The 14,681-nt window shown below is 38.0% G+C and overlaps 1 protein-coding gene across 1 annotated transcript in view; it reads left to right on the forward strand.

The window, feature by feature from the left end:
- The window catches only part of SLC25A48 (solute carrier family 25 member 48), a gene marked incomplete at its 3' end in the record, with an annotated part of 32,517 nt that extends 27,617 nt beyond the window's left edge, over positions 1-4,900 (forward strand). The window contains exon 7 of the mRNA XM_081316396.1: positions 4,784-4,900. Within this exon, the coding sequence (XP_081172522.1) occupies positions 4,784-4,900 (117 nt within the window). The remainder of the gene's footprint in view (positions 1-4,783) is intronic.
- Positions 4,901-14,681: the final 9,781 nt, after the last annotated feature.

A 14,681-nucleotide genomic window follows, 5' to 3' on the forward strand; every position in this document is an offset into this window, starting at 1 on the left:
TGGCTGCTGCCGCATACTGCTGACTCATGTTTAAGTGATCGTCCACTAGGACTCCATGGTCCATCTCACAGTTACTGTTTTGAGTCAGGTTTCACCTAACCTTTGGTTTTTCCTGCCTAGATGTAAAACCTTGCTTTTCTACACATTAAATGTCATTTTGTTGGATAGCGCCCATTGTTCAAGTCTATCAAGATCTTTTTGGATCCTGAGCTTGTCTTCTGAGGAGGTGGCTGTTCCTGCCAGCTTAATGTCATCTGCAAATCTGATAAGATCCCCTTCTATTCCCTCATCTAAGTCATTTATGAAGGTATTATGAAGCACAGGTTCAGGTGGAACATCTCCAGCGTTAAGATCAGACTCTGAATTGTAGCTTGTAACAATATATGAATTTTGAAGGTGGCAACAAAAATATAGGCAACTAAAACTAAATCAGCAGGGATGTCACAGGTGGTTTTACCCTTCTGGATTCTCTCTTTTTCTTATAACATGTTAGTAGATCAGTGGTTCCAATTCAGTCCTTTTGCTATGTTGGAAAATATCTGGAATTCTCATCCCATTTCTGTTAGCTGAAGACTTTAATGTAATTTCATATATTAGCTCATAAAATCAGGTACAGCAATGAGGGGTGCGGGAATAGTCCATTAGAGGTCTTTCTCCTATGCAGGCAGCCACCAGTATTTTGAGTATTATGGTTCATGGAGATAGTTGGTACCACAAAATATGATTCTCATCAAGAATGGAATGTGCATCACTCTGAATCCTTGCCCAGCAACCCCAAGAAGTACTGGAGGTAGATCGGGGTTGTTTTGGGTTGTTTCCAAAGCATGATTTGCACAACCCTTTATTGAAGCAACACACCTTTTCAAAGCTTTATACAGTTATAAATAGAAAAGCCTAATGATTAGATGTCTGAAGCAAAGCAATAAAGTATGGTGAGCATAATTCTATTTGGTTTTTTGATGTTACTAACAGAAATAAGTCTCTTTCTTGTCCAAATAGGAAAATAAGATTTCTCTATTAGGATGCGTATCATTTTCCAATATCATTTTCCCTTGACTTTTTCTTTCTGCAATTAGTTGAAGTAACTGATATTTCTCATGGCATATATGTCCCAAATATACAGTTTCCTTTTTTATGATGTCCATAAATTACAAATTCTTTGCACATTTTTTGAGGTAGTGCCTCATTTTGAATACATTCAACTATGGCATTTCAAATAATCCATAAATCCAAGACCTCTATTCTGCTGATAGCATCAGTTGGCAAGACCTTGTACAATTTATCAATGGAATTATAGTCTTAAGTCCCAAAAGTTAATAAATTGACTTATTTTTCAAAACGTTATTCTTTTCTGTTCAGTCCTGCTCCATCTAGTCAATCTTGCTATGAACCCATTTATAATTCAAAATACAACTCAGACATTTATACTGTCACTCTCCACACTTATTTTTCTGCAGGCATAGTAGTTGGTTCAACATACATACTGAGTGTCAATATAAATTTACATAGAAAATCTCAGTGCTTGTCTCGGTCATCACATTATATCAATTTAAGTATATCAATCTTGCTGTTATATCTCCATGGGCATTTCCAAAGCCAGTTTCTCACTGCCTGTAGGCAGTCACAAGATTGTTTAATCTTGTTCTTTGTGGAAGAATGCCATTTCCCTGCTAGATGAATTGTAACATGGAATGTGATAGACTGTTTATTTAAAATAACATGATTGTACCTGTTTGGAAGTCAATGGCCTTGGAAAAGTTAATTTTGAATGGATGGATGGATGATCTTCACCATTCAAGGGCCTTCTGGATTTCTTGGATTAAACATTCTAGAAATTCTCTTTCAGCATGCTTACTTCGGAATTCTAAGTAGTGAAAATGACTAGGTTGACTAAAGTTGTACCTGAAAATACAGCTGCCTCCTCCTGAATTTCCACTGGAGGGAGGGGCAGGGGGAGAGAGGGAAGAAGTGAGAGGGAGAGAACACAGGGGATTGGATTTGTATATGGAAGACAAAGGAGCTAATCTCATCCTGATTACTCTGCAGCATCATGGTTTCAATCTGATCCTTTCTTGGGGGCAAATTGGTTTCTGGCTCATATTTTGTTTACATTGATTCATCAAACAAGTCATAGCAACAATATTTATGATGTGGTTTACAGAGTTATTTCTAATATTATGTCTACTTCTGATTTATACTTGCTCTGTCCTTAGGGTAGCTGCTTCTCTTTTTATCTTCACTTCACTTCTCCCATGCCCTTAGGATCTCACAACTGTTTGATAATTAGTCACTAGTGAAAATCAGAAACATCAAGACATTGCTTCTTACAATTTTGAGGCAGAAAATTAATCCCTGTGCACACAAATACACACATATGTACACATAAGAAACACTAGAAAGCAGGCCATAAGCATATTTTTTTTAAAAAAAGAATGACTAAATAACTTTCCTGAACTGTAACATCCTTCCAGATATCCCCCCACCCAAAAAAAATCTTGGCCTCCTTCACATCTGTGATCAAGTCCTTCCCTTTGCTCAGCTTGTGTTGTTGAGTGTGGCTCTCACTCCCCAAAAATACCTACCCCTAATCTAAAGGATATTTTAGAGAAAAACCTGAGCAAGTAATCTGCTGATGTATTCTGCTTTCCTGTTCATTTTTAATCAGTAATTAGGAATGGACGAGTCCCCTCCCGTTTATTTGGAATTAGATCAGCAAACATTTTTCCTCCAAACACTAATGCCAAGAAAAAAAATTCAATTGGTGTTGGCTCTGTCTACAATCATATCCATGAGAACATTATATGAACATAACCAGGGCAGGGAAATGGGAAAGAGTTTCCTTCCATCTATGGAGCAAAGCATTATGGGTGCTGGGTCAATCAAATTATTGTAGTGAGAGACTATAGAACAACAATCAGTCAATTCTTTTGCATTTTCACAATAGTAAACTATTGTATAATATTTATGCAACTCTTTTACTTAGAACTCTTTCCATATATTACTATCAATTATCACAGATTGAAATCTATGTTGATATATAAAAGGAAAGGCACTTGATTACTTTTTGCTGGAGATTAATTTAGCTATTCTGTTCTGTAAGTAAATATACATGAATACCCCCTCTCCCCCCCCACACACACACACATTCTTTGTGTTCAAAGACAACACTCTATTGTGCAGTTCATCTGTGGACAGAAGTGGCTTTGCAGTCTAAGCCTGAAAGCACAGATCTACAGCAAAATGGGGACACTGGAAGGCCATTGTTATAACTGTGGGTGTTATTTTGTGGTGCTGCTTACCCTTTTTTATCAGTTTTAGGTGGTGCCTGTCTTCAAAGCCAGCGGAGGCTTCATAGCATAGGACTTGCCAGTGGGTTCTGTCAGCAGTCACAGCTTCTAGTTCCCATGGCAGGATGTCACAGTGGCATAGGGTATCCTTTACTAGCATCTTTGTATTGCTTGCATGGACAACGTAGAGGTTCTACAGGGTTAATATGTGGCACTGTCTGGTATAAAGTACTTTTGTCTTGTTCAGGCTGGTAGTCAGGTCAAAGAGAATAGCAGCATCTGAGAATATGTTCTATATCAACTATGCACCAGGATCACACAGTCATCAGCTTCAATTTAAAACCAAGTTATTTATATAAACAATAAAAATATTATAAAATAATGTTTAAAGCAGCAATACATGCTAACAATAACATGAACACTAAAACATTAAAATTTCCGGGCATGTTTCCTTGATGTTGGAATAACATTATTAGATGTGCACTGGTTCTTTCTAGAGAAAGTATTTCATAATCAGAATATTGTAACTAAAAAATTCATCACCACTACCTTCACTATCTTCAAAAAAAGAGTCTCTTGAAGGACTTTTCATCCTGATGTCATTACTGAGCTATCTAGTCAAACTCTCCATTACTAATCTTTCTCCAATTCTTCAGAGACTGCTTGTGAGTTCTGAACCCAACTTTTATATATAAATGCTAAAATATTTCAGTTTTGCCCATTGGTGCACCTCTAGGTTATGGCAAGAATTCACACCGTTGGAAAAGCAGACTACAAGGTCGGCAGACAGTGTAGTGTTACAGTGATTTTTGATTTTTAAGATTTACTGTAGTAAACTGGAACCAAAGCAGAAATAGATGGATTCTACATCTCACATGAGATCTGAAGCTAATCCTGAAATGGAAAGGAAAGTTCTTTAAGGAGACTGGATTTTATGAAATCTTGAGTACTGCTTAGACAACACTTTTTAAACCTGAAGACAACAACCTTGGACTGCCCTACACTGAAAAAAACTTGGAAGCCTAGAAGAACATGATATTGCAGAGTTAATAAAGGGCAGGGTATAAGTGAATATAGAAGGAAAGGCATCATCAAGCTTGCGTTCCCATTTGCAGTACTGGACAAATAGACATGTATCCACAGTATTTTCAGACCCTTGAGTGTCTGAGCAATTGGAAACCTCGTTGTGGGAAATTTGATCTTGATGTTGTTCCACTATCAACTGGCTTTCCTTGTATACTGTGTGTAGATTTATAGGTTGCTTATTTCCCCCTTGCAATTGTAATACTGGAAGTTTAAAAGACACAGATTTAATGTTAATACATAAAATATAGAATCTTGTGAGAAATCATTTAGCTGAGCCCATTCTTTGTGTTTCTTATAAAATAATGATGAGAAAATAGACCTTTTTTGATATGTTTTTTCTTCCCTGTTCAAATAATCTCTTCAAAAAAATTTCTGACAGACGTAACATTTTCTTTTTTTCTTATAATTAGGTCTTTTTCAGAGGTCTTACAGTGAATACAGTGCGAGGATTCCCCGTAAGTGCTGCCACATTCCTTGGATATGAACTTTCACTCAAAGCCTTAAGAAAAGTAGAGACAAATCCTTAAATTCCAAGTCAGTTTTACAGAACCTTGAGCATTTGGGGTGGATATCATGGACAGCATCCAATTGCTCTGTATCTGCACAAACCATGTTTTTGGTGGGGTTTTTTTTAAAAAAAGATTTAATTGCTTGAAATTCTGTTATTTGTTGGAAAAAAAATACACAAAAGTAATTTAACAAGAACTATTTCTAGGCGCCCTGCCCGCCCTCAATAAAATTTTAAAAAGTAATGTAACAAGGTTAATGAAAAGCAATGTCTCCACTTTCACAATTTTAATTTAATTAATGATACTGTAATTAATAAATTATTCTTGAAATGAACCCTTTTGATGTCAGTATTTATTTCTTTATGCAATGTCCACCATTTGCTACATACTTCTGCCCCGATGGGACAAGCTGCTTTAAAAAAGGAACAAATCCCTCCATACTTTTGTCTCTTCAACCAGATCTTGACAGTCTTTTCCAGTTTTTGAGGCAAACAGAGATGCCCACTTCCTTTGATTTGGGGGAAAGGGTGGAAGTCAAATGGTACTAAATCTGCTCTGACATGAATACCAGATCCAGAGTGTGACCACTATCCTGCATCGTGCTTTGGATGATCTAGGATAAGCCCACAGCTGTCATGAAGACCATGAATTCCCAAGCCATCTCAGACCCCATTCCTAGGGAAGGCAGATTAAAGTTCACCCCAAAATCTGAAGAATTCCACCACCCCCCACCAAGAAATGGACTCAAGGAGCTGAGATAAGGAAACTGATATGCAAAAGAGAGGCTAGTACAACAGCAACAATCTTGATGTCCAGCCCCATCCGTGAAGTAGGAATACACTCACAACAACCAGCAGGAACGGGTGACAACTCAAAAACGCTTTTATTCAGCTTCGAACAGAGACAAGGTCAGCGTTGGCAGCACTACGCTTCCAACGCACATATATAGCCAGCAGGCACAGAAACCCCGCCCCCCCATCACAAGCCAACATCCGTCCACACATGTATATACTTCACCCCTCCCCTTTAGTTCCGTTTGCTTATCCACGCACGTGCATTTGTCCACCCTCCCTCTCCGGCATGCCGTTCCCAAGAAGCTAAGCACCCCAGGTAACCCCCACCCTTATTCCCAAACACCCACTCCCACCATATTCGACCACACCGGGCACCCCGAGGGAGCCCCCCTGAGTCCCAAAGTGCCCTGGGCCTCACCACCTACCAGTCGCCCAGCGGCAACCCGACCAGGAGGGTTCAGCAGTATAGCCGTATCAGCCAGGGACCTAGCAAGCAGCCCACTGGCAACCAGGGACCCAGTCACTGTCAGTTCGGCTGGAGGGTCCGTTTGTGGAACCACGGCTGCCAGCATGCCCGACACCGGCTGGCAAGTGGCCAAAAACGATGGGTCCAGCTGGGAATCAGCACGTCCGACCAGAGATCCCATCTGCGCAGGCATGGCTACCAGCTGGCAAGTGGTGGTTGGAGAAGCCAGCTGAGCATCGGTAGGCCCAGCCGGAAGGCCTGTCTGCATAGGCGTGGCCACCGGAGGCAGATGGAGACCGGCTGCCGGGAGAAGGGAACCGGAAGAGCCTGCAGCAGCATGGAGGACAGACCGGCGAGATGACGACTCAGGAGTAGGACCCAGAGCACCTGAGGCTAGGTGAGTGGCAGACACAGGGCCGACACGCATGGTTGTCCCCCCCCACAGAGTGTTGGGCCCACGGGGCTCGACACTTGACTGATCCCTAGAATCCAACTTAATGAACAGGGACTCATATCTGGAAATCTATGGCATAGCACCTGTGAAGACCTTAAGGGACTCCCAGATGACAATCACCTCACTTTTCCAGGGGGATCAACAGAATCATCACCATAAACAACGTAGGTTGAGTCAATTTTAAGTGAAAGGACTCCCTCAAAATTCAACTGTGTCAAAAATTCAACTGTAATTATTGCTATAGAAAATATCTTTAAAGAAATCTACCAAGATATTTTTACATGCAGAAAAAACTTACAAATGAACTTATAGTGGTAAGGAAACTCTCAGAAACAACTAGAAAAGAGTAAATCATTAAAGTGGATGAAAGACTGGGTAGTGTTAAGAAACAGAAGTTTACTGGATTTGAAAAGTTATGATCTGAGATTTGGGTGTCATGATATGGTAAGATAAAGCTGAATGTAGACTTACAGGTTCATTATGTCGGGCAAGCTATTCTTAGAATATAAAATAAATATAAACTCAGGTTTTGCTCCAAAACACCTTTATAATTTTCAGCTCAAGAAACATTTTAAAGACAATAAATGAGACCCTTCCTAGAATTTTCTCAGGGAGATTGTAAAATGAAAGCAAGAGAAGATTTGATAATAGAACAATATCCTTGTCAATGGTTTTCTTATGTACAATTAACAGAAAGGTTTAAAGTGGATAAAAGTTCTTATGGTTTTGAACAAAGTAGGACTGAGTTTGAAATTAATTATGTACTAATGATGAACACATTATTGCTAAAACATTTGCTGAAATATGAGACAGAAGAAAAGCAAATGAAGGAATGTATGATACAATTGGCTACAATTTATGGCTCTACTATACAGATGGATCAGTGGGAAAATATGTGGTTGAAAAGATTGAAATTCACATTATGTTCCAGTTTTAAAGATAATTTTTGTAAAATGATGTATCATTGGTATTTGTCACTTGAAAAACTGTTTAGAATGCATAATGTTACTTCAATACTTTGCTGGAAACGGGAACAATATGAAGGGACATTTTGTCATGTTTGGTGGACATGTAAAAAAGCTAAAACATTTTGAATGCAAATACATGCACTAATTCAGAAAAAATTAAAGTACCACTGAAACTAGGGACTAACGGAGAACCAATCAGAAGAAAGTCATGAAGCTTTGTTTTTATATATGACAAGGTTTATCATTACATATAATGGAAATTTGGACAATTTTTTATGGCTTAATTGGACCAAACACCATAAGAGATATTGATAAGCTTATCTTTATCCACATTTTGTGTAATATTTTAATTTATAATAACTATCAGGTGAAAGTTCATTCATTGTACTTTTTCTTCTTAGGAGATCTGCTACAATTGACTTAACAGATTTGATTGAACTTTTTGTGCATCTATATTCATCTGATCCCTGAAAAAAATTGCTCAGGAACAATATTATGGATGTGGCACAAGAGCAGCCATGCCTAAAACAAAAATATCCGTAGAAAAATTGCTACGATTTTTTTTTGGGGGGGGGGGAGAATATAGCTTTATCGTCATATATAAGAATAGTTCTAGCTATTAGTCCAAGTCTGCTTGCTCCATTTTGGGATTAATAAGCTTTTAGGATAAGAGAGATCTGACTTTTGCATAGGTTCTACCTCACATCACCTAGTTTCTGAACCTGAAAAAATTGTGCCATGAAATTTTGCAAACTGCATGTGGTGGAAAGCAGTCTGGATTCCCAGAAGGGAGGGAGTGCATTCCAAAGGAACAAGACTGAAGTTTAGATAGTTTCAGTGGGAGGAAAAGACTCAGAATAGCTCCTCAGAGATCTCAAGTGCATCTTTAATGATGCAAGTAATTTGCATTAGTTTTTAGTTCAGTTTTGCAAGATTTCTATCTATAGGTATAGAACAATAAAGAAAACTGCTTAGAACAACCTCAGCATATCTTTCTTGGTTTTTGGAGCCTGATACTGTGTTAGCTGACTAAATCTAAAACTGATTTAATTTATGAAAAAATATAGTAAGTTCACTCCTCATAACTTCTGTCGCAACCTCAACACATTTAAACTCAATCACATTTAGCAAAATCCTTGATTGAATGATTGATTGATTCTTGTTCAGTGCTAAACTGGCTATTTACATACATTTCCTTCCAAATAAATATTTTTTGGTTCACACACACAAAAAATAACTATCTTCTATAAAACACTTTAACTATTTTAAAAGTTATGTTTTTGGAGCAATTAAAAAAAGCAGCAGCAAGGTCAGATCTCATAAAAACTCAGACAAAAGAGGTTTATCTCCCCCACTAAATGTGACAAGACTTCAACTGAATACAACTGATAAATCTGCCAAGAATGTATAATCCCAGCAAATATGAAGCTGTCCAGCAAAAGCAAATTGTGATATAAAAAGGATAATTGCTATAGGTATTTTTATGTTTTTACAGAGAAGGCCTTGACCTGGGTTATCATTTTACTGTATCTTTTATATTCCATGTTCATCCCATAAGCGTAATGTAACACCTATATCACTCTTTATCCAATCCACTTTCTAACCTCGTCAGGTATTTTAACACTTGAAGATAGTTACTTATACTATTCTGAAATTCTTTCTGATTTAATGATTGGTCTAGTTGTCACAAAGAATAGATCAATTCCAGCTTCCAACTTTTTCTTAGTGATTATAAAGCAAACTGCAGAGTAATTGCTAGCTGTAAGTATACTGAAACATAACACTGACATCTACTGGTTTGCACCTATTATAGCACCCTTTGTTAGAGTGGCAATTATAACATGGCATTTTTAATTTTGTTTTACTATAATGAAAAAATGTGCTAATATGGCAGCTATGGAAAATTAGGTGATAAATGAGAATTACCTTTCATAGAGATGGTGAAACAAGACACTATAAATCAAATTTGGCTGTTTATGCAAAGCTGCTTGATATAAATACTTTGTTGTCTTACATCAGGAACTTTTTGTTAAGAATTACTCATTGTTACTGTAGCAGCACTGAAAAATTGCCCAATTACATTAATAACATGTCAGTTCCCTCCTGTGGCCCAATACAGCATTACTATTTGTAACAGGGAAAAAATAACAGAAAAATAACAGAAGTCTAGATGAATTGTTGAATAGAAGAAAAGTTAGGAAACTTTTACAAGTTTCTATGTCAGATTAAAGCAGTTTTGAATCTCTGTTCCCAAGCTAAGATGCTTTATTTTAAAATAGGGCAGAAGACATATTTTGAAAATTAATCAAAAATGCTTCTGACCTCAAATGAGCACAGCATTTTCAGATTTTATTAAAGCAGTTGTGTCTTTTTTTTGCAGACTTCCATTTGAACATCATTAAAATAGCTACATCTCTTTTCAGCTCATGTGTTATTTAAGTTGTCCCAGATTACTGAATACTTACCCCTTCTCTCTCTTTTTAAATTGTAGGTGCAAGGCTTTTTATTGCTTCTGAACCTGAAGTAGCTTGGGCCAGGGAAATTACTTCCATTATTCTTGTCATTTCAAGCTAACAGAAGACAATTACTATTCACTTTCAAAGAACTTCTGAAGTTTTCAAGAATGAAAACAATGGCAGTGTGGAAGTACCTTAAGTTAAAGTATTAGAGGACAGATTAGAGACCTAAACATTATAGAAGAGATAAATCTGTGTAGTTCACAGGTAACTCATCTTCAAGTTAAATGAGAAACTTAAACATAACATCTTGAATTTAAATGAGAAATTCATTCTCACTTTGTCATTCTGAGAATATTGCAAGGACTCAGTGTGAACAGCTTGAGTAAGTTGCCATCACTAAAAAGCAACGGATGCAAGGCCAATCTGACTTGATTGGCTATTTCACATAAATGGAATTGTAGAATCATATGGCTGGAAGGGACCTTGGAGGTCTTCTACTCCAACCCTGTCCTAGGCAGGACTCCTTATTCCATCCTAGATAAATGGTTGTCCAATTTTTTCTTGAAAACCACCAGCAACGGAGCACCCATAACTTCTAGGGGGCAAGATATTCCACTAATTGCTCTCACTGTCAGGAAGTTTTCCTTACTTTCATTTTGGATCTCTCTCTGATGAGCTTCCACCCATTGCTTCTTGTTCTGTCCTCGGGTGCTTTGCAGAATAAATCAATCCCCTCTTCCCTGTGACAGCCCTACGAGTATTGGAAAACAGCTATCATGTCACTTTTAAGCTTTGTCTTTGTTAGATTAAATATACCTAGGCTTAGCCTCCAGATTACTCATCATTTCTATTGGTCTTCTCTGCATTCTTTTCTAGGGCCTCAGCTTTTCTGTATCGTGATGATCGGACCTGGATGTAGCCTTACATCCAAGTGTGGCCTTACTAGTACAGTATAGAGTGGTACTTTCACTTCTCGTGTTCTGCTATCCCTGTTGATGCAGCTTTTTTGTCAGCTGCAATACACTGCTGGTTCATACTTAAGTTGTAGTTCCCTCTCACAGGTATTATTGTTGAGCCAGGTACTGCCTATTCTGTACATTTACATTTGTTTTTTTCCCCTGCCTAAGTGTAGGATCTTATTTTTCTCACTACTGAACTGCATTTTATTCAATCCATTATTGAATCAGTTTCAAAGGAATGTTTGAATGAGTAAGATGTTGGGCCAGCGTCACCAGTCAGAAGTGGGGTTTACAGTGCTTATTTCAGACACTTTGAAGGAGTTCTTTCCTCAAACTGTTATTGAAAGAAAACATACTTTTAAAGATTTTCATAGCCTTAAAAACCGCAGAGTACAGATTTACTATCCATATATCCATGACTGAGGCAACTTCCTGTAGCATCTTCCTCTACTGAATATATAAAAGTTATGGCCTATTTAAAACAAAGAAAATATTTCTAGGAAAAATGTGGGATAAGAAATGAGGCCTCCATCTTCCCAGCAGCCTCTGATGAAGAGTTTGAAATCTCCAGGAACTTAGAGAATGTTTCCAGTGCCACTATTAAATCCTGTACTTCTCCAAGCCAATCCTGGTTCCTCTATTACTTTCTTGTGTGCGTATTACTTAAAACTGAGCTATGCAGAGTCTAATTATACCATTCAGGATAAGGGACTCTGGCAATCAAAGTTGCCTTGAAACTTGGAGTCACCGTCTAGAAGAAGCCTGCCACCAGGGAGAGGTATACACTGATCTTCGAAATTTGGAGTATTTACAAACTGCCATAAGCTCAAACACTGTCAGATGATAATCACTATTCATATTTCAACTTCTGAATTAGATTCCCAGTAGCCACAAGCTAATGTCCCTGATAATAGAAAATTATGATTGCAAAATGTTTCTTTCCTCTCAAAAAATATCATCTTCTGCAAGTTTCCATAGTCATCATGGTGGTTTTGGATCCGGGATAAGCTGATGAACCTTTCATGATGGTCTGACCTTCGTACCTCACTCTGACTACTCTTCTGCCTGCTGTTTTGGTCTTGGGAGACTTTGGGACCCTGGTAAGACAAATTTGCTTGACTTGGGAGACTTTCCTGCTTGTGTTTGCAACCACCCCTCTTGTGTATTTGTGTGTGCATGGTCAGGAACAGAACACATGAAACAAAATTGCCCATCATGGAATTGAAAGATACTCCTAGAAGACATTTTCGAAACTTTCATCAGCTTCTTGCAGATGAACAGACCTCCATATTGTTTATTCACAGGCAGATTTCAAAACTGCATTTTTTGATACAATCATAGGCATCATTGCTAACCATCTAGATCAGACATGTCAAACTTGCGACGTCATGTGACGTTGCGCAATGTATCGGGATGGTTTTGCCATTGCCAGCAATGGGCTGGGCGTGGCTTCCGCATGACGCATCCAGCCCGTGGGCCAGCAGTTTGACACCCCTGGTCTAGATACAAGATTCCTTTATATGCCAGTCATTTCTTATTTTTCAATGCAGAAGTTCAAATGAGTTTGCTGGGATTTTTTTTTTAACCATCACTCCAAAAATGGCAATCCTGTTGTTTTAAACTATGATAGCACCAAACAAGAATATTTGCCTAAAAATAACAAAAGCCAATCAAAAATTAATTTTAGATTTAGATTTTATTAGATTTATATACCGCCCTTTTCCCATAGGACTCAGGGCGGTTTACAAGGTGTTTAAAACATCAATACAATACAAAAATTAAAAAACAATTAAAAACAATTAAATTTGATCCCTGAAGTAAAAATATAAAAACCCCAATTAAAAACTCTCAGCCTGGGCCGGAAAGCTCAAAGAGCCAGGTCTTTAGGTTCCGGTGAAATGAATGAAGGTCAGGGGCAGTCCTAAGCTCCACGGGCAGCTGGTTCCAAAGGGCAGGCACACCCACAGAGAAGGCCCTCCCCCTGGGTGTTATCCGCCAGCAGTCTTTTACCGGCGGCACCCTGAGAAGGCCCTCCCTGTGGGAACGCACAGGACGAAGGGAACTTGATGCCGGCAGCAGGTGTTCCCTCAGATATCCCGGACCCAAGCCATTTAGGGCTTTATAGGTCATCACCAGCACCTTGAATCTCACCCAGAGGGCAACCGGAAGCCAATGCAGCTTGCGGAGTAGAGGTGTTACATGGGAGTATCGGGAAACCCCCATCACAACTCGCGCGGCTGCATTCTTTTTTTTTTTAAAAAAAGAGAAGCAATTGTTTCTTCTAAAAATAAAGACCAAAACAAATTGCCTAAACCACTTGAAAGAATATTTATAGTCACATAGTCCTGAAAACTGCTTGGTGACTAATAAATCTATTAGACACCTTTTTGAATGTGACATACTAACCTACTTCAAGAATATTAATGTTGTTCCCATTTCTATCTCTTTGGCAATTCTAACCCAGTAGAACTGCAGTATCTAATTATGGTAAGATTTAGTTATCACGAACTGGATTGATAGTTGAAGCTCTAATTCTAAGTAGAATAAACTGATACAATTTTGCACAAACATGCATTGCTTTCCTACTCCAGCCCATAGTGTGCATTTGTATTACTAAAATCTGTCTACATGTAGTTTGCAGAACACCCCGTTCTATGACTTATATCAAAAGATACATCACTGAGGATGTCAAGGAAATTTTTTTCTGCAAATGCATTTGCAGTAGGAAGTACAGTTTCTCCCAATCTCAAAATTCAAGAGTAAGTTCCTAGGACAATGTATTTTTTTAAAAGTGGTGTGAGCTAGAATAAAATGAGGCTGTTCTGTAAGAAATCCTAGGACACTGAAGATTGTCCTAGAAATCTGTAACTAATAAACCCTCATTTTATGCTCAGCATGTATATCTGTATAAATAAATGTTGTCTCCAGTGACCTGCTTCCAAGAAACCCAGGTAAGTGCTGACACCACTGAAGCTTCTCACTGTTCAGAGAGGAGTGTACAAATTTAGCTATTCTGACTGGAGCAACCTATACAAATAAATATTCACTGACCTTTTAAATGGGTAATAAATACAAAGTAAACCCCCCACCTCCAAAATGCAGACAATTTCATACAACATATTAAAACTGGGTGTAGTACAACTGAGAACAACAAAAGTGATTCTGCCCAAGACTGGAGGTATTTTGATGACAAAAACACCCTTGCGAATCCCATCTTCCATAAACCTAAGGAGTATAAACAAAGCAACAGCCAACCATTCAAAACTTCCAGAATTATGACTTTTCATCTCCAGAATCTCAAACCCCCTATTACAGTCAAATAGCAAAGGAGAAATTTCTTATTTATATTGGAAAAGTGTTTGTTTAATACATTTCTGTAGCTATTTTGTATATTCGTATATTATTCCTAGTTTTGCTGATAAAATGTGGGCCACATTCACCGTTGCTAGAAACATTAAGTGATAGCCCATAGTATTTCTCTTGCTATATTAAATATAAGTGACCTTAACTTACATGTCATAAACTTAGAAATCATTCAGAACCAATGAATATTTCTGAAACAACTACCCCATGAACTTGTGACAGAAACAGCAGCAGTATAAAAAATATTTGAAACCATTAGATCTGCAAGAAGGATTTAAAAGATTTCACCGAGACAGATGAAGATGAAAATACTCCAGGTATGTACACTTGTACCTA

Source organism: Vipera berus (genome assembly GCF_964194415.1).
Source record: "Vipera berus genome assembly, chromosome: 2".
NCBI lineage: Eukaryota > Metazoa > Chordata > Lepidosauria > Squamata > Viperidae > Vipera > Vipera berus.